Source organism: Rhea pennata, chromosome 7 (genome assembly GCF_028389875.1).
Source record: "Rhea pennata isolate bPtePen1 chromosome 7, bPtePen1.pri, whole genome shotgun sequence".
Lineage (NCBI taxonomy): Eukaryota > Metazoa > Chordata > Aves > Rheiformes > Rheidae > Rhea > Rhea pennata.
Genome location: NC_084669.1, coordinates 17,841,507 through 17,862,911, shown reverse-complemented (window position 1 = coordinate 17,862,911; position 21,405 = coordinate 17,841,507). Strand labels below are relative to the sequence as shown.

Here is a 21,405-nt window from a genome sequence, read left to right as displayed (position 1 = left end):
GTTATTTTGTTGAAAAAGTTTCCTGTTCTTTTTATAAAGGATATCTCCTAACAAGACAATGATCATAGATGACCATAGGTCATCTTCTCTGTAAGTTAAACCTGTGAATGCAGTAGCTGTGTACAGGAAACAACACTTGCTTTATTTTCTTTACCCTCCTTTTCTCTCACTTATCACACATTGTACAATATACCAAAACAAATAGGCTTTGCTTTCTACTTTGAGGAATGCCCATGGAGTAGGAAACCCAGAAAGCAGGGCAGGACAAGAATTTAGTTACCATGAGCTTCTGTTAGCCCTGCAGCACTCCTCAAGACATAGGCCTGGCTATCTTTTCTTATGCAGCTCTTCGTAAGAAAATTCCTTGCCAAGCTTGAATACAGGATTATCCTCATTGAAGTTTAAGATTGATATCAATTTTTGAAAGCTGTTCTCCTAAAAGATGCTGGACAAAAAGCTTCACAAATTTCCTATTCCTAAGACCTAGTTAATGGCCAGTACTCTAGCATTGGAGGAATGGTAAGTGGCATTGGAGCCACCTAGTGGGAGAAGACGCACTGACAGGGAAGGCAAGACTAGTTCTGCATCCAAATTTTTCATTCATTTCAGCTTTATAATGTGACCTCTTGGCCCCGTACCTGATGAAACGATGAGCTGCTACACCAGTGTCACAAATGAAAAACTTCCAGAGACAGAAAGCGCAGTCCATTAAATTGATACATCTGTTAAGGCTTTGAATTACTGGGAAAGCAGCCTGTGCCTGTACCAGGGCAAAGAGAAAAAAAGCTAAGCTCAAAGGGACAGTTTCAAAGCAGATAAAACCCAGAAATGCAGGTTCTGGCAGGATTTATTGGATGTGGCCCTTCTCAGGTACTGGCTGTTCCAATTCGTTCATATATACTGATCCTGCGACCTCCACAGCAAAAAGTGAGCAGTAGGGCAAGAGACTTGCTTAGGCCAAATCACTTGCGATCGGATCTTCTGGGGGAAGTTTTAATCAGTAAATGATTCCTCGAACAGTTTTGGAAGATCATGCTAAACTAGACAGTGTTAACGGTATCTGGTCTAAGAAAAAGAATCCTAAGCCCTAAAGAATACTTAAGTCCATCAAGCTTCTGGTGCCAAAATCTGACAATATGCCACTCCTTGAAGAAATATTCCTGCAGTGAGTTAAAAACCCTTCCACTGTTTCAAGCCCTATATAACAATAGAAACATTGGGTATATAAGCCAGGTGCCAGCACATATAGTGGAGAAAAAAAAAAAAAAACCACACCCCACCCTATTTGCATGGAATGAGGGAGTTGTTTCATTCATTTAAAATGAAATTAATTCTTTCTTTCCTTCTCCTCTTACCAAGCTATTACCCCCCCGCCAAAATAAATAAATAAATAAATAAAATAAAAGGCATAGAAAACCTCACCATTAGTTTTGCCCAGAAAGGCAAAAGAAATATACAAAAGGTAGTGGTTTGACTCATGTGAGAGATATGAGAATGCAAAGGAATAATTCAAACAATGTCTTTCTGGATCAGCAGGACTCAAATATGCTGTCTAAATGATGTTCAAAGTAGAGTACAGCTGAGCACTGTGGCACACTTGCACAAAGATAGACACATGGACGGACTATCACCCTGAAGATAAATCAACTTAAGTCTTCCACATGCATATAGAAAACAGAAAACTCACCTAAGTCTTACCTTGGCAATCAGCTAATAATAGTGCTTTAGTATAAACTGAAATACTTTAGAGACTGAGAGTCACAGGAAGGCAGATCCCTTCATAATCTTACTCATTCACTCTCTATTGCATTACTTTCTTAATATATCCTAGCATAAGGTTTTCTTCTAATTCTCAGGTAAAAGTGTGAAACAGCAGTATATCAAATACTACTCTCAATGACTGGAAATTTACTATTATGCAGCATAAAAGCTGCATTCATAACCAAGTTTAATATTAAAGTACCCACATCTGACAAGAAATGCATCTATAATTCATAAGCAGTGCTTGACAAGACATATCCAAACCAGCACATCACAGCTGCACAGTAAGATGAGAGCAGAGCACTTCAAAACAACAACAAAAAAAACCCCCAAATGCCAGCATAAGAAGACTCACTCGTATATTGAAGAGGCACTGAAATAAGCTATTGTCTATTTTGAAACAAGGGAGGGAGCACAAGTTAGCCATTCTTTTCTGTCAGCACAAGACTTAAAGCATAGTTGCTAATGTTAGCAGGTTTAATTTTAAGATGGAATTCACGTAAGCTTGTTCTACTGAGGGAGGAGGTGCTTATACATTTGTATTCCAGGTATGAATTGATTTATTTGAAGTATCCCAGTTACAGAAAGACAGCACTTCAACAACTATTTCATAGCAACAGGAGACAGACTAAAGCAAGTATGGAAACAGAACACTTATTTACAGTTAATTAAAATACAAAATGGTAGCTGGCAATGCCGACAGAGCATTCTTCTGCATCCATTTCTGCTGTTTTATATCTACTGAAAAGCAGAAAAGGATAGCTTACTGGACAATCTAAAACTCTTTATTTAGCATTTAGAACCATAATCTGATTTTTTCTTTTTTTTAAAAAAGAGTAGCCTGATAATACTCTGCAAACTATAGCGTATAAAAATAGGACAAAGGCAGGACATGTGGCAGGCCAACCTTCTGATCCAACTTTGCATCAATATCATTATATACAGAGACCGAGAATAACCAAGAAAAGTTATGGCTCAGTAAACAATTACACGTAAGTATTTCAAAACAGTGATCTGCCGTGGATTTATCTTAGTTCAGTGATCTTAAGGGAAGCTTAGATTTTGGAAGAAACTGCTCCATCGTATCCTCTGTTTTGGTCTTCTCCCATACAGCTGTAGATTTGTTCTCTTTATCCTTTTTGTGACTCCTTTTGTGCTGAGGAGTTAAAGAAAATGTTTAATTATTTCTTTTGTATTCTCTTAACATGTAAGAGTAAAGGTTTCTTGCTCCTGTACAATGAAGCATAAAGTGTTTTGAGGGGGGAAAAAGTTAGCATAACTACTGAAAAAGTTCCTAACATTGCATTTAGTAAAAGAGATTTATTGTAGACATCTGGCAAGTCACCAACTACTTCTAATTAAATCATGGAAAGTAGTATATATTAACAAAAAAAAAAAAAAAAAAAAAAAAGACACAGGCCTAATATACCAAGGATCTACATCTATATTGGAAGAGCAGGAGGAAAGGAAGAAAGTACAATTCAGTCTTGCAAATTTACCAGTCACTAGAGAAGAATCAAGAATGCTCTTTTCATCAGGTCTCTAAGTTTTTCACATCTAACTTCAGCTTTTTCATTAAAACAAACATGTACTTTCGTGTCTAGTAAATCCTGAGAATTTTTTCCCCCATGGAGGATTATTTGCTCTCAGTCCAGACAGTTGAACCTCTGAATTAGAATGCTGTTGCTTTAGCTCAAGGTTAATAAAGTTTATTCTACAGGAATAAAAGTCATTAGACTGCACTGAACGCTATTAGCAGGTGACTTTAAGAAAAACAGCGCTATTATGTAAGGATAATTTATTTCACACTTAAATACAGAGGTGTTTGAAATATCTGTGGAAGTTACCTGGAAAAAGGGAATGCCGCCATTTGTGTTGCAGCATATGTTCATATCCAGTAAGGATTTGTCACTGACAAGACTTCCATTGGATTCCTGCACCACCTCCTCCTCTTCCAGTAAGTCCTACAACAGAAGTTGTCAGGAAAGTGCATTTATGTCCGAATTCCCAGGTAAATTTACAACTTCTGACCACATCTATGAAAGACATGGCATCTCCACCTTTGCAAAACAAGAAATGCATCTCTCTAAACAACTATCAATGACTTGTCTTGTTTTTGAAGGTACAGTTTTCCTCACAAGCATGGAACGTGTGATTCCAAGTACCACGTAGAACACAAAAAGCTGCAACAGTTCTGGGGTTCTACTCAATTTTCTGAAATGCAAGATTAAAGATCCCAAAGATGCAAAATTGAGGTTTAAGAGTATTATTTACTATTCATATACATACCTGATCTGCATTCTCTTCCACTTCCTTTGTCAAACTGTTTAGCATAGCATCAAGCTTCGATTGCTTTTGCCTTAATTGCTCCAGCAAGAGTTCCCGGGGTTCTGTTCTCACAAGCGTGACTGGATAGAAGTAGTCTCTTCTCTGTGGAGTTGTCCCTTTAATGAAGATGGTACACTAATGAAGAGAGCTATTTAACACTTTCAATAACTGCCTTAATGTAAAATTCAGGATCTGTAATTAACTAAATGCAGAAATCATCCTTTGTTCAATCATCTTTCTTAGCATGCATCTTAAAAAGGGATCAAGACTGCCAGTTGTATTCTGTTCCTGTTAATTCTCACTTACAAACTCTGCAGCTTATAAATTGCTTCTGTAAAAATATTCTACCTCTACCCTACTTTAAATACCTGTTGGAATATCCACTTTAAGATCCTCTTGCAGAAAGCCATTAACCTGAGTCAGTCCATGGTGTGCTTCCTCATTAAGTGCCAGCTTCTGCTCCAGAAGTATCTCCCAATCAACCTTTATCTGATCAATAAGGCCATTTAGTGCCTTCTCTTCAGTAGCCTTTTGTCTACCAATATGGTCAGTAATTTCAGCAACTGCTCCATCACAGCTTTCTTTGGTTTTCTGAAAAAAACAAAAACACCAAGTTAACAGGAAAGTTAAGATTAGGGCTCCTTTTCTAAGATGTGGTGCATGATTAGTGACGTGACCTGAAATGAAACAACTGAGACACCTCAAACTGAGAAGTTTCAGTGCCAGTTTTACATTCTCATTTTGAGAACTATCTTTAGAAGAGAGTCAGTTTCTTAGAAAGTATGATCGTTTTAGAAAGCTACTCATAGGAATAAAGATGATGTCATCTGGTTCTAATCAGACTCCCCAGGTCTATGTCCACAACCTTACATGGAAGTAGGATTTTGAAGTGAAAGCAAAAATAATCCTACAAGGGCTAGTAGCTTTACGAACTTCTAGGGAATGAGGAAGAAAACTTGCATTTTTCCCCTCTTCCCATTCCAAAGAAACTCTAAGCATTCAGCATGCATAACAGATATAGGGCTGTCTTGAGACTACAAATGCTTGGAATACTAAATCTAATTTCTTTCTGAAAGTTAATGAAATGTTAGATTTGTCTATTTCTTTACATATTATTACAGCAGAACAAGAAAGGTGGGGAATGAAGTTTACGATGGAAATTAGAGAAAACGAGAGAGACAGAAATTCTCAATCAGACAAGAGGCCAGAACTAGGAGATACTCAAAAGAAATACTTTCTCCCCTAAGGCTATACCAATAAAGTAATTTGAATCTTGCAGAATAACCTGAGCCTGTTTCAATTAAAGATAAAGAAAACATCTCTTACATTTGGAACAAAATGATACAAAATATGTTTCCCAGCAAGACCTATGTAAAAGTTTGCATCAGAATATTGCATTAGATTACACGTAACTATAGATACCTTCTGTAAACAGTGAAGGTGTTGTTTCTCTTCACCAGATGACAATAGCTGCTGATCAGTAAAGCTGACTACTTGAGCAGTTGTGAATTCGCACCATTTATCTGTATTCTGAGACATGTTTGTGAGATTACTGAGAAGTTGTTGGCAGTGATCAGTGGATTCCTCCAACATCTTCCTGTTCTCACAATTTATATCCCTGAGCTCTTGAGAGAAATTATCCAGAGATGCAATAAATTTGTTGTGGTTAGAAGTTGTACTGCTGACTAGGTCTGTAGTTTTCCTGCAACAACAGATCCGTAACAGTTCAAAGATTTGAAAAGGTTGGTTGTAACATGTTCTATATTTAGAAACATTTGTGACCAGCACTAGTGAAGTGGTGCAATTCAATATAGCTCTATCCAAACAGAAAGTTACAATGCTTTTGCTCTGCTTAATAAACCACTAATTGGAGTACAGCACGCTAATTGCACTCTGACTAGCAAGATTGTTCAATACCCTAAAAATTCTAGGAAGACCTTCATTTAACTGCAAAGAGAGTTTCTCTCTTAAAAAAATCTATTAAAAGTATCTCAAATAGGACTTCAGTTAAACCTTTGAAAAAAATCTTGACTCCACATGTTTAATTCAGCTTACATTATGCTCCTTAGGATCACAAGTATTTTGCAGTAACTGTAACTGAATAAAAGTACGCTGCAATGGTTAGGGGGCTTTACACTTCAAGCTAAACCTTCGCTGTAGGAAGTTCTGGAGTTCAGCCACACAGAGGGCTGTTCATCAGCATAGTGCTCATAAAAAAATAGAACCTCTTATCTGCAATATCCTTTTACTCTGGGGAAAGCTGAACTAGGATTTATATTTGGTTGCAGGACTCAACTCTTAACATGCAGTTCTTGTCCAGAAGAATTTGTAAATGCATAGAAATATGAAGAGTATATAGTTTTGTGGCCCTTTTTATATACAGTTTTATCTTGCATCAGCATACACAAATGATCTTTTCCTTACAGGTGAACATTTTCTTGCCCAGCAGTAATGGTGGTCTTCAAACTCCCATTTTTTGCCAGTACACCAGCTAAATTCTTCTGAGTCTCCTGAGCAAACAGGTCAAGCTGGCTTTGCAGTGAGGATATGAGTTCAGCTGTGCTCTATTAAGAGAAAAGTCATTATGCTTTTATTAATGTTAAAGTGCAGAATACCAGTAAGATGTATTCAAAACATACTCTTTAAAAAAGATATAACCGATATTAAAGCTCTGTTACTCTAAAGCTAAAATTTGGGTGTAGAAAAGATACTGACACTTTGCTTTTGGAGGTAATGGTAAAGAAGTATCTTTAAAACTTGCCAGAAACGAGTTTAATTTTTTTTTGTTTCCTTCCCACACAAGCATCCTAAAGCAGCACAAAGGCTAATAAAAAGGAATTAGCATCATCAAGCTACTGTCCAAACATTGTTTCTCAAGCAAGTATAACAGTTTACTGCTGTAAGTTTAAAGCAAAGCAGGCTTTAACACTTGCTAGAATTTCTTCTTACTCTAAGGGTACCTTTGTATGTGCAATCCTTGTCATTTCCACTTCTTCTTTTAAATTCTCACAATCATTCTGAAGCTGAACAAAAACACCGGCTGTTTCTTCCTGTAATTTTTTCAGAGCGAGACAGAGATCTCCAAAGAAGGTATTCATTTCCTTTTTATGATCCTCCATCTTTAGGGAAAGAAGTTACATGTTTTCTGGTCAGATAAGAACTGGATACTTCTCTCTGACATGATTTATACAGATATACTCTGCCCCATGGAAATCGTGAATTAAAAGGCACTGGTGAAGTACTGCAGCTAAAAAGCAGCAAATAACAAAGCAATTCAAAAATTAGAGAATGGCACTTGGTACAGGCTTTTCCAAACACAAAATTTGGCATGTGGGGAAGACAAAGTAGGAAGACACAAACAAGATGCTTGCTTAAGACAAGGGCAAGAAGTAAGAGTTTATAAACCATGGACTATTCAGAGTCTAAGTTTGAAAAACAGTGAAAAGCTTCTAGGTGAGGAGACAGAGCCATAAAGAAAGAACATTCAAACATCATCTTCGGTGAGTTCTAAGTGACAAAAGCAGATAAGTTTAGCAGTCACAGCAAGTCATCAGGAACAAAGATTTGTTTTCAATAAAAGGGAGAAAAAGGAACAAAAGAATGAGGCCATAGTTTTACAAAGGCGTACATCATGAGGGAGATGAAAATTAAGAATTCAAGTAAAGTATTTTTGATTGTTTTCTGCAAAGTTGGCTACCATTAACAAGACACAGGATTGCAATTCCCAGGTATCAAGATGAACACCTCAGGAAAAAATTTGACATGATAGCAAGAAAAATTAGATACATAGGTTTGTTATTTTAATGTCTATAATCTAAGAGAGAAAAATATTAAGGATATCATCATGTATTTCTGTTACATATAGCTTTAAGCATCTATGCTTTAACATTCTCCTGCAGCATCTAGGTAAGCAGTTGTAAGTAGCAATGTAAGCAGCAAACGAATTCATTAAGCTCAGAAATGAAAGGTTAGACTGAAAGAAAGAGCTAAGTAGAACTCATGACATAGTATTTCCACTTCTAGTCTGGCCTCTTCCTTTATTCTACGACACACAGTAGAAAAACCACTGAAAGATTGTCGGTAAGTCAAATAAAATAGAAGAGCACAAGATAAGAGGCAAGATATACATTACCTCAACAGCCACAGCAGAATATTTCTTCATGTTATTCTGAAACTGACAGTTTAGCCCCAGAACAAATTCTACCATTGGTGTCAAACTATTTAATGCACTTCTTAATCCAGACGTATGCTCCTCCTAGAAAAGTAGCAGTGAAAAAAATAAGGAAAGAGAGTAAAACAGTTCTTTCATCCACATTTGTAAGAAACTATCCATATCTATTTGAACACATAGAGACCCATGTGCTCTACAGTTGCAGTGTTTACAATACAGTATGTTAAAACTTACAGCAGCACGAGAAGGGAAGTGATAAGGGATACAATTATAGCAAGTACCAAATCAAGGACAGGTAGAGAATGCCAGAGAAGACTAGGTAGTATTTGTGGCGGCTCTTCTGACCGAGAAGAGTTTTGTATAGTTTAAATAACACAGTAGTACATAAATATACTAACGATCAATCTCAGCAGCTCAGTTTTACTATCAAGCGACAGAGTCTCATGTTGTAGTATTTTTTCAGATACACAAGAAACTTCGGAAGACACCAGTTCTTTAACAGAAGAAAAAGACGCTGATACAATGGATACAAGGATATTAGCTGCTGAAGAACTAGTGGATAGGAGGTCACCTAAAAAAGAAAAATAGTGTTACAAAACTTTGTGAGAAGTTTTACTCTAATATAGGAGCCCTTTCTATTGCACACAATCTTAATACATCTTATTGCACAGGAAAAGAGTTTTTTTTTTTTTTTTTTTTTGGCTAGTTTCTAAGACAAGAGATTTGAAGTGTATGGTTGAATATAACCACCATTTTCAGTTGCTCATTCCAGCTGCATTATTATTGATGCAACTGTAATCGCTACATTGTTTAAAATAAAGATGCATCCATTTACTAAAATGGATAGTTCCAGGAAACAGTCTTTGGTATTACTGTTGCGGAGTTCAGGATAACAGATTAGATACAAATATTATACTTACCTATAAAATTTGTGTAAGATGTCAATATGTGTTGCTGCTTCAAACTGTTCTCACTAACAGAATCTTGTATTTTGTTGAATAAAACATCCATTTGTCTTGCAAATGTATTTTGGACAACAGCATTGTGTTGATCCACAGCCTTCTTACGATCCAGTTTTGCATGGAGACCAGATACATCTTTTGTAGTTTCTTCAACAGTACTAAGCAACTAAAATTTTTAAAAGTTATTTTAGTCAACCTTTAAATTAGAAGTCAAGCATAAATTATATAAGGAAAAGCAACCGTAATTCTGAGTTAAAGGACATATTTAAATAGAAGTTTTTTCCTTAGAAAAGGGGTATTTCCCTTTCATCATTGATTTAGAACTGTTAGGTTCTTAATCCTAATGTTAAAATCATAGGAGTCACAGAAAAAAGTTACCTACTAGAAAAAATTTATTATGATCAACTATTGTCTATGAATGACACCCTCTGTTATTTAAGGAATTAAGAAGTCTTTTTCACAAAAGAGTAACCAAAAAAATATTTCTGACCACTTCTCATCATTTAGGAAGAGAGTTGACGGTAAACATGCTATATTAGTAATCAAAGTAGTGATTTCCAGTACTATTTCTGTGTTAAGTAATCTAGAATTTGAAAGCATGGTTGATTCTTGGTCTTGTAGTCAGTGTAAATGATTTATTTTTTTTTTTTACCCATTTCTCTCACATACACACTCAATCACCCACATGCAAAACAAAGCATCCCCTTCCCAACCCTAACATTAACCCCTAAAATTTGAGTAAAAAGAATCATACACATTGATTAAAGATATAGGCTTCATTACTTTGCACTTGAAGTAGAAAGATTCTCTCTGAATTCCCTTTCAAGAATTAAGACTAGCATGCAAATACAGCAAAAAATGCACCCTGAACTGTAGCAGTAACGGGGCAAAAGTTTCAAATTATTCACTGTGAGTGTAAATTACTGCATACATCTCTGTAAAGCTTTTCAGCAGTTTTCCACCCCAGTTTTATGTAAATTATTCTTTTGCAGGGCCAGGCATAAGTTTCTAGTAAGGAAAACTACTTATTCTGCAAAACAACTCATGGCAAGAGATACTGTGAAGCACTGGAACTCTCATACAAATTAGCCTGAAGGAAAGGTCCAGACAAATCAGTGTGCCTAACAGCCAATTGTTACCACACTCACAGAGGAAATCCTGCAATCTTAAGTGGTTTTTCACCATATTACAATTCATAGAGGGGCTTATTCCTAGTTTTCCATCTTAAATTCAGTTTTTGTCGCTATCACATCATGTTTTAGCAACAATAATTTCCTTGAACAATTTCCTTGAAATTCCCAAGCATGGGAAGTTACAACAGCACTAAGGTAGGTGCCAGAAATGTGACAACCTTGCTAGCTGTGCCATGAAGCCTTTCTTCAGTATTTTCCAAAACTGAAACCACATATTCTTCCTCAGCCAGGTGAACCTTGGTTTCTTGCAGATCTTTCTGTGTTTCTTCCAGTTCTTTCTCCTTTATTTGCAGATCTGTTTTACACTGTTCAAGTTCATTTTTATTAACTGTGAATAGCTCAGTGATCTAAAATAGAAGACAGGTATCAGTAAGGCAACTCTGCCTTTTCTAGAAGATCAACAGTCACTCTCACATCTTTCAAACTATGCCTCCTTACCAGAAGGCAAGTGCCATTTATAAATGAAGCTTTAGCTTTAAGATTAGGAGACTTCAAACTTTGACTAGAGCATTCTCTGTATGGACCAAAACCATCACAAACCAATTTCAGTTTCACTGTGATAATCCCTTGCTTCTCCATTCTAGCCACAAGACCAAACAATTGTTACATCAGAATAAAAAAAGTCCCACTAATCAAACCTAAGCATATAGAATGAGGAAGAGTCAGTAAAATTGATCAAAAGGAAAGTCTGGTTTCACAGAGAATTTACGTATACCGACAAATTTATATTTCAATTTCTTTAACAGAGAAGGTTTTTACTTTCTGCATATTTCTAATTTGTTAATGGGAGCTCATCACCTTCTCTTTTCCGCCCTCGTTCTCTGCCTCTAAGCAGATATCAGCCAACTGAGATGGTACCATTTCACAAACTGATTTTTGCTGAAAACCCAGAGTAAATCAAAGGTAAGGTTTAGACATTAAACAGCTCAGCTCTAAGAAATAAATATTGTATACAACAACTTTATATTTCAAGGACTAGGAATCTTCTCCACTCTCAAATAATTACTAAAAAGGCTGAAGTTCAATTTTAGTTCTAAACAGGTCTTTAAAACATATCCTAAACAAAGTCCCCCAAGCAACATTATCAGAAAAAAATAGTGAAAGAGCTCATTACGAGAGGCATAAATTTTAATTTTATAATTATTTCTTTAAGTTTTAAGTTTGGAACTGTAAGAACAACACAAATCTTCAAGAACGTTCTTTCCTCAGAATGCTTTCCTCCCTTTCTAAAGGCTTGGGTTGGGGGGGGGGGACCAAATTTAGCTACAGTTGAGGAATTTGACTTACTCTTTTAACTTCTTCCTCCATAGCACTGATTTTGTCAATATACTCTGCAATTTGTTCTTCCTGAACCGTCAGCTTTCCATTAAGGGCTCTAAAATGAAGACAAATAGTAAGGCAAGAGTTGATTTCATCATTACCTATTATTTTTCATGTTCAGTCATTTCAAGAAGTAAATATTGTTGACTTCCGTATGAAAAGCAGACAATATTAACCCAATGCAGCATGTAAGACTTTTCTATTTGAAGCTTCCTATGTAAACAAGCCCTCTCATAAAGTGAAATAAGCTACGTCAAGTTTGCTCTCCTGTTAAATTTCCCATCTGATGAGCATTTGTGCTATAAATCTGCATCCTGACTTACGGGAAGGTCTGTATGTAAAAAAAGCCCTCAGTACAGACCCACTCTTTAGACTTCTGTGTAATAACTGATTTCTAAAGAATGAGTCGACTGATCAGTTGAATTCTTCTGTCAATCTTCAGTTTTCTAGTGTGAAAACAGATTTACACTGTTTGTACGTGAGGACAGGTACCAGTATTTAAGACTTGTTCTTAGAGAAATCTTGAAAACTTACTCATAATTTTCAAGGGAAATGTAGACGCCATTTTTCTCTCGTGCAGCAGCAAGGTCTCGTTTCAGACGCTCAATCTCTTCAGTATATTCCTGGGAGGACGGATGGGGGCGGGGGGGGGGGGGGAGGATGAACAGGACAAACGCATGTAGACCTGAAATTTTTCACTTTACTTTCAAGATTTAGCTTAACAGATACTTGACAGAGAGAGTACTCTATGGAAGTTTTGCATAAGCACACAAGAATGTTCCAGAATCTAATACTTCACTTGCGTGTCCAAACAAATTTAATAGGGCACTGTTTAAATTTATACCACTGTATGTATGTACACCATTGAAACTTTCTATTTGAATTGTACTTGGTTGCATTTAACAGCTTTGAATGGGATTCTCAGATTCTTTAATAGCAGTTTCAACTTCATCTCAGCTACTCATCCACACTTACCAACTGTTTCACTTAAATTCAGGTACTTTCTAGGGAATGAAGCTGCTAATACAGTAAGCACAGAAAAAAACCCCAAACATACAGAGCTCTCTGTCATCCACAGCTGTTTGGCAGTTCTCCACTAACTTGTAAAGAGGTAACCAATACAAAGAGTTATAGCTAGTAGTGATAGCCATCTCTCTCCAGCTTTAGTCTTAGCAGCAGTTTCAAGTTCCGCAAAGTGCCTAATACTGTATCAGTAACGCAGCTTAGCCTGGAAGCATCAGTTCAGTGCTTAAAATCAGCTCAAAAAAGCATTGTTACTAGTTAGTTTCTGTGTAACTGCATAGTAGAAACTACATTAACAGAATCAACCAAGCTTACTGCTGAATTTGTGAAGATCTATGTATAGCTTACCTTAATAAGAGCTCTTTTCGTCAGCTTCTGATTAACTTCAGGCTTGTTCATTATGTTCTTTGCTCTGTGGGCATATTCCAGTGTACTTAATGTTTCCTGTGATAAGTAGGCACACTATTAGGTTAAGCTGAAGAACAGCTCATTTATGTTTAAATATCCTCTGCAGAATATAGTATATGTTTCAGGAACATACATTCAGACTTAAGTTTACCTCAAGATTTATAGATGCAGGAGAAACTGTGGCAATTATTGATGTTTTTGTTCGTCCTCCAAGAGAGTCCTGAAGGATTCTTGTGAGTTTAGATTCCCTGTATGGAATGTGTGGAGCTCTTTCTACAAGAGCAGTAATAACTCTTCCCAGAGTAAGGAGAGACTGGTTGATATTTCCAGCTTCACGAGCTCTTTTGTCTACTGCCCCAGACCGACCAATGTTTTCACTTCCTGCAAGATCAACCTGAAACATAAGAGAAAGGACATACTTCTGCCTCAAATCACCATGAAGAATGCTTGCCCTATAATGCTGCAGAACACATACATGAACCAGCTTACAAGCATCCATTCATGAGAAACTGGGGTGATAATTGGGACAAACATAGTACATCTCCCTTGAAGAATGATCATTATTCAACACATATCCCCATGGCAAAAGCCCATCTTAGATTCACAACAGAGTGAGGTCAGATTATTCTGGTTCATTAACTTTAGGAATGTCATCAATGAAATTTAGTTCCAATACTTACCAAATTAAGCTTCCCAATTTTAACAAGCTCTTCTCCATCTATTGTAGTTTCTTTCATATGGATGGTAATCGAAAACACAGAGTGGGAACGACTACAAAAGAATTCAATTTCAGACATCCAAATGAAGCCAAATTATCTGCTTGCTACAAGACCCTACACAAATTAGTTGTCAAAATCAGTGGTCTTTCAGGGAAAGAATTTGGCCCATTAATTGTAATTTACACATTTTCAACACACCAAGTAATTCTACCAAGTACATTTTTGTGTATATAAACATAAATAAGGTATTTAAAAATAAAACTGAAGCAGTTAAATGAAATTTGAAAAGAGGGTCTTGTGCCAACCTGTATTAAAAAAACAGATCTTATAACAATATTTTAACATTCCAGTTTCAGTAACAAATCCTAGAATAGCACTTTCTGCTAGAGAGGAAAGGGCAGAACATTTGAGACCCCTGCACTGAGTCGAGTAGTCATTATAGTGAGTCAGATTGGATTTTTTTTCCCACCAACACCCCATAATAGCTACTCACATCTTTATATAGGTGTAGCAGCTAAGCACAACCATCTAAACTAGCCTTTTTTGAAGGTGTGCAATATCTACTGCACAGAATATTTTTCTCATGCTAGCGCACACAACACTTCAGTCACAAATATCTGTCAATCAGATTTAAGCTCTTTTGTTTCTGTAGGTATACAAAGCTTTGAAAAAGGTAACATATTAGTCCTGAGTTACAATCAAATTTCAATACCTGCTATAAAGAACATTCCACCTCTTAGATCTCAACAAGAGTTAGGTGGAATTCCAGGGCTACTGTTCCAGCTAGACACTGCATAGTAATAAAGGATATATTTGTGACAGAAAATGCAGCCTCTAAAGAGGGGAAGCTTAAATGAATGATCTCCCTCAGACAAGGGCCACTTGCCCATCTCTAAGATGGGACGGCTTCCAGATTGTATAATGCTCTTTCATATATGCAACAGAATTCATCATCCTATAGGATGCATGAAGGAAAGAGTTCTAACTATGGCTTTCTAACCTACACTTGGCAACAAGAATAGTAATATACAGTCACAAGATCAGGCAAGGTTTACTTTTAGCTTCTTAACATCTTTTACTTCTTCAGTAAGATCTTGTTAAAATAAAATTTCTGAAATGGGAAAAATTTGTACCTGGAATATGCATTCATATAAGTAGCTGCAGTAGTTCTTTTGGCTGCACCCCTTTCCAAGATTTGATATACTTCATTTTTGTTGTGCACAGTTATTTCTTCCAAGCCTTTAATAATTACACCTCTCTGTCAAAACAGAATGTTCATTTTTACTTATCTCAATAACTCCAAAAGCCTTTAAATAACAAATCTGAAGAAACAGCATTTACCTTGTTTCGGGGGTCATCAAACATCTGCAATCTTTCTCCAACATCAGGAGTAGGGTTCAGAAGATCAAAAAGCTCCTCATTATAGATTTCCAAAAGAGATACTTTCACAGAAAATTCAGTACCATTCTCTGTGAGTTTTTCAAATATTTGATGCAATGTACGGGGTATTATACCTGCTAGTGGATCCTATAAATTAAAGTGAGAAGTATTTAATATATTAATGTAGGAAAAGGGATTGAGTGGAAAGAAGGAAGTGAAGGAACAATTTCAGCCAAATAGCCTGACTTGATATAAACAAGAATACCTTGGACAAAGATCATCATCTGTATAGTTACCATTAAGATTTTTATGTATGCTTTAAAGATTTAAATTTTGATTATTTAAAATGAAAATATTTTGTTATTTTAAAACTGGTTAAAGAAAGTCAGTTTCAGTACTCCCAAGACATCAACTTTAAGGATTAACTCTGATCTACCATACAGATGCAAAAGAAACTTCAGGAATGAAAGTTTACCTCTTCCCAAGTATATTCTTCATTGGGTGACCGCTCCCCCTCCATTGTGAAGGTCTTTCCAGTACCAGTTTGGCCATAGCTGCAAGAAGGAAAAATTAAGATGTAAACAAAACCCTGAAATTAAAATGAAATTTCTTAATAATCATTATTGTATTACTTACGCAAACACTGTGCAGTTGTAGCCCATAATAACTTCATCCAAAATGGGACACACAACACTCCGATATACATCAATCTGCTTTGCCTGAGCTCCAAAAACCTATTGAGGCAAAGACAATAGGTCCCATTTACCAGCACAGTAATACAAAGCATCACCCACTACAATCAGCTGACTGCACTAGAGAAATTCACTAGCTTGTTTCTGGAAGGCCCCCACATGACAGAGAGTTACCATATCAAACGTGTAAGTCTTTCTTGATGTCTTGTCTGTGACTCCTCCAGTGCGGACGCTAACTTCTTTTCTTGCTTGATCACAGTCTACAACAGCATAGGAGCTTGCTTTACGTTCTGAGGCATTAAAAGGTCTAAAAAGACAGAAGTTAAGACTGCTGTATTAATATTATTACTAACAAGAAGATTACTACTGCCAACAGAGTAATATTGCTCAGTTTAAAAATACACAGTAGGATAACTGGATAAAAGGAATTTCAAAAATTTAATTTTTAAAATAATTGTTCAAGGAAAAATTGTCACAATTTGGTTTTGAGACCTTGTTTTCTTTCTCTCTGTGGGACAACTCAAGCATCCACAGCTTTTAGGTTGTTTAGACGGGTATTTTAACAAGCCTGTAAACATGTTTACTATAAGTTAGATGTACATATAGCTTAATTTGTATTTTTTAAAAGATGCTGTTTTGACTAGATTTGTCATAGCTGTTTGGAGAGGGACAAGATTAACAAAAGAGTGGTATAAGTAAGTACAGGAAGAGGGAGGACACTCACAGAGGGAAGGAAAGGTGAATGGTGAGTGAATTAAACTAAAAGTTCCCTTTTTTCTTTTTCACTTGCACATGCAACGAAGCCTACATTTCACATCAATGACACAAGTAGACAACTTGTCTTCCGCCCCTTCTGATGTACCATACGCGCAAATTTAAGAACTTACCAACAGTGGAACAGCAGACAACCCTACCAGAACCTGTATAATGCTAACTCAAAAGATTTTAACTACAATTTTTTAAGATACACAAAACATTGAAGTCGGTTGGGGAGAGGGGAGGGAAAAGAATCTAACTTTTTACGCAGAGTGGATTGTAAAGTTTCACAGAAATGCAACAAAACATTTAGAAACTTAAGGGTCAGTATTTTGTTTCATCATTTAAATCACTGTTCTGTCAAGGTGTTGTGTTGTGTTTAAGCCAAACCTTATGCATACAGTTTTCCTTAAAGAAGCATTAGCAATAATTTCCTCCAAAAGTCAAAAAGAAAAAAAAACCACACAGGATTAAATGTTAGTTTATTATTTGTTCAACAGTGTTACTGCACTGAATGGCTATACTACCTGTAAAAGGATAGTCAACTTGAAAATAGAATCTTTACTATCTTCTTTAAAATATTTTAACAGCAGAGCTATTTCAGATGCTACATCTTTAAATTGTCAAAAGATGCCACAAGCATGAGGCATTTTGAGTTTCCTGAGTTTTGTGGCTAACCTTTCCTCCTCAATATAGCATTGAGGCTGAAGCGCCAGATTCTACATAGACCGCTAGGCGCTTTTATGTAAGACCTACAGCAACAATGAAGGCAGCTGGGTCACTACAGTGACAGCTGATGATCACTGTCTGGCTCACAAGGGCAAGTTACAGCTTCAGTTTTGTGACTTTTAAAAAAGGAGGCTGAACAACAAATACAGTCTGCTCTGTAATGGTGAAACCTAGTGTCTGGTGCGTAACAGTAAGACTACAGTGACAACTCAGTTAGGCTAAAGCATACGTGCAGGTTAGTTACCACATGTCACTAGGCAAGCAGCAACTTGGTATGCATGATGACATTTGATCACACGTGCATCCCACCAGGTAAGCCAATCAAAGCATATTAACACACACATTTTGAGTACCCAAATTCAGGTCCTTACTGAAGCACAGCGATTCTCTGCCTGATGTGATTTTTAATAAGCTTAGACACATCAGATTTTGGAAGCAAACACACATTTAAACCAGTATTGAAAACGAACAGCTCTACAAGAAACAAGAGCAAGCAGGAACAGAAGAGATTTTTAGGGAGTGGAGACTAAATAAAGGTCTTGACATAAAACTCAGTCTAAGATATTAATCTCAACATAAGCACTACACCCCTGCGAAGCCTGAAGCAACTTTCATATTGAGCAATGTGTTTATAACATACAGTAATACTTAGTGAACATACTCCAGAACAAATGAGCTCTAAGCAGCTGAAAATCACTGCTCTTGACAGTGTTTCCAACTCAGTTGTTTTGAAAATTTTATTCCTCTTTTATAAGTCCTTGATTTAAATCAACTTTTCCACTAATCCCATAACCTTTGTTTCAGCAGCTTATTCGCTGTGTTGCAACAATAAAAGTGAAAATAGTTTATAATTTCTATTTTCGCAGTGCATTTTGAGAAGCAGAGCATCCAAGCAAGAGGATATTATTATTAATGCATTTTGCAATGATCACATGTAAACTAGCATTTGCAGTTCTGGCTCAAGAAAACTTCTGAAGACATTTCTGAACATGACTTTTAACACATTACCAGTACTACAATGAAAACAAAAGCAAAAATTTAAGAGCATTTAAGTTCTAACATCAGTGAATAAGTCCTCAAAGTCACCTCAAAATTACAGGGAGAATCTAGTTTTATGGTACACAAGCTTTCTCATGCTGACAATTAAAGTCATCTCACCAATCAAGATAAACCATAACCAGTCATTATTATATTAAAAGTTGAATCCATTACTTTTTGTCTAAATTCAGGAAGTTATACAGAAGACTGAAAAGTGGGTGGACCAAAAATTTAATAGATGTTAAACTGTAGTGGCTTCTCAGGGAAGCCTAGAAGATATTTCGATCTTTATGTTTTGAATATCATCAGATATATCTCTCTGTTAGCTCATCTTTATCTTCCCAAATAACTTCATACTGGCTGTGCATTTGAATCAGGTTAGCATATCGAAACGTTTTGCCTCCTTACACTTAAAAAAAATCTTCCATATAGCAACCTTGAAGAGGTGTCACATCACAACGCATACAGTTAATACCCAGGACACACATTTTAAGACGCTGTAACGAGTGATGGTTGAGCACAAAGACACGCACGCCAATAATTCTGTACTCAGAGGGACACCATACTATTCCCTTTCCTCGGAGCCGTCCCTCTGCGGGGCACCGCGCTGCCCCGCCCAAACCCTCCCTCACAGACCACGTTGGGTCGGGACGGCGGTCTCGGCCCGCCAGGGTGGGCCCAGGTGCCCAAGTGGAAGCGAAGGAGGCGCCTCCCGCCCCGACGGGGAGACGTGGCAGCCCCAAGTCGCGGAGGGTTTAGAAAGGAGGGACGTGAGCGGCTCCCCGCCCCGCGCTGGGGCGGGGGGCAGAGGCCGAGCGGCGGCCAACGGCCGCTCCCGCCGCGCCGGGGAGCGCCTACCTGCACCGCACCACCACCTGGATGTTCTTGCCCTTCTCATCCTTCTTCGCGCCGCCGCCGCCGCCGCCCTGGAAGCTCAGGGAGGCCATGTCAGGGCTCAGCACGGACCCGCCGAGGGAGGAGAGGCGAAGCGCCGGCCGCCCCGCGTCGCCCTCGCAGCGCCTCGCGCCCGGGCCAACCGCTGCCGCGCGCCGCGCTCCGGCCTAGGGCGCGCGCTCCGCCGCCGGCTTTGAACCACGCACCGCCCCCGCGCCCCGGCCAATCAGCGCGAGCCCGCGGGGCACCATGGGACTCAGTTTGAAATTTTAGGACGAGGCGCAGGAGCTGATGACGTCGGCTCAGCGCTCGTGTACCGGCGGCCGCGGGCGCACTGCATGCTGGGGGTTGTAGTGCACGGCAAGCCCTCCCGCCGGGCTCACGTGACCAATACGGGCGCCGCGGTTCGTCAGCGACGGTTGGGCGGGTCGCAGCGGTCGTTATCAGCCGCCCAGGCAGCGGCCTCTGCGGCTTCTCGCTGCCTTCCTGCCTTGCAAAGGAGCTCGCACTTGCTCTGGCAGTCATGCCGTACGAATCTCAACAGAACAGGAAAACAGTAAGATTAGACTGGGCTATCAGATTCAAGACAAGGCAGACCCTGTGCTCCAAGAGAAGCTGGATTAGATTTGCATTATCACTGACAGAGGCGTGTCTAAACCAGTCCTCAAGCACCCGCTCTCCTCACTGCTATAAATTTTTTTTCCTAACTCGAGCCTTCTGTGCAACAATTTTTTTACCATCACTACTTCATATGAGGGGGTAGCAGAGAAACCCATTGCTGCCTGCTTTACAATTATTGAAATATTTGAAGACCTCAAACTTCTCACCTCAATTGCCTTTTTTTCTGGATGACATGAATCAACGCATTTCATCTTCCAGCACAGGCCAGGACCCCCTGTCACTTTTTTCCTCTCTCCACAGGCTCTTCAGTTAGTCCATATCTTTAAATATCATGTTCAAAATTAGACAAAAATATTTAGCAAATGCCAGGTAGAGTGACAGAATTACTTCCCCTATTTTAAAGATCGTATTTCTACAGAGTCAGGAACAGCATTCACCTTTTTCGCAACAGTATTTTGCCATTGATTCATATTCAGCTGTGATCCACAGTAATGGCCCACATATTTGCAGCAGAACTGCCAACCCAGGCATTTTCTATCCTGCAAGCTCACTTCACTGTTCCCACCTGAAGAGCTTTGCACTGCTCCATCTTTTGAATTACATATGCTTTAATTCAGACTGTTCTCTAATTCATCAGCATCATCTTGAATTCCACACCTAACTTTCAGCACACTTAAAGCCTGGCATTGTCTGCATTATTAGTAAGAAAATTCTATTTCATTTTCCAACTTCCTAATTAACATGAATAGTTACAGGTTAGGACAAAGCACCACAGATGCATTACATCCATCCTTTCATTTCGAAACCAATCACACGAACCACTTCCCAAGCCCAAGTTTGCATTTCCTTACTAGCAACCTATGTCAGCCTAGCTGCCTCAGGGGAGTCTCATTTGAGACAGTGTTAAAGCTTTCCTAAGCAGAGACCTATAACAGGATAACAGGTCTTGTGGCAGATGTTAGAGAAAGAGGAAAAAATAGTTTGACATGGTTTGTTCTCAACAAATCCATACTGACTCCTAGAGATGGTCCAACCAACTTTTCAAGGTCTAGGGTATTGCAATGTTTGTTTGGGTTTTGCTGTTCTAGAGCCTTTCCAGTTGCTGAAGTTAGGATTATTTGTCTGTACTTCTTCAGGCCACCCTAACCCTTTCTTTTCTAAGTTGGCTGTTCCCTTTACTCATTACTTTGAAACATTACGCTATGAGTTCTTAAAGCTAATACTTAATGAATCCTGACCTAGAAAGCTTGCAGTAATTTTTCTGACAGTGACACAAAGCAGCATCACATTATGCTCCTCTACCATTTATCTCAAGTTAAAACAATGTCAGAGCCAATCAGTCTAATACTAGGCACAACAAATGTTATCCGAGAAATACACACATTTTTATAGAAAAGGACATGAAGTCTT

The 21,405-nt window shown here is 38.0% G+C and overlaps 1 protein-coding gene across 1 annotated transcript; it reads right to left on the bottom strand.

Annotated features, from left to right (window-relative positions):
- Positions 1–2,061: 2,061 nt before the first annotated feature.
- On the bottom strand, positions 2,062–19,427 carry KIF11 (kinesin family member 11). Its single transcript, XM_062580421.1, has 22 exons — positions 19,339–19,427; positions 16,132–16,264; positions 15,902–15,999; positions 15,741–15,819; positions 15,227–15,412; positions 15,019–15,143; positions 13,847–13,937; positions 13,318–13,560; positions 13,107–13,202; positions 12,270–12,358; positions 11,703–11,790; positions 10,574–10,762; positions 9,181–9,388; positions 8,659–8,831; positions 8,222–8,344; positions 7,050–7,208; positions 6,514–6,653; positions 5,512–5,791; positions 4,458–4,680; positions 4,051–4,205; positions 3,609–3,725; positions 2,062–2,917 (listed from the first exon to the last, which is right to left on the bottom strand). The coding sequence occupies exons 1-22, from the start codon at positions 19,425–19,427 to the stop codon at positions 2,792–2,794; spliced, it is 3,210 nt and encodes a 1,069-aa protein (XP_062436405.1). The 3' UTR covers positions 2,062–2,791.
- Positions 19,428–21,405: the final 1,978 nt, after the last annotated feature.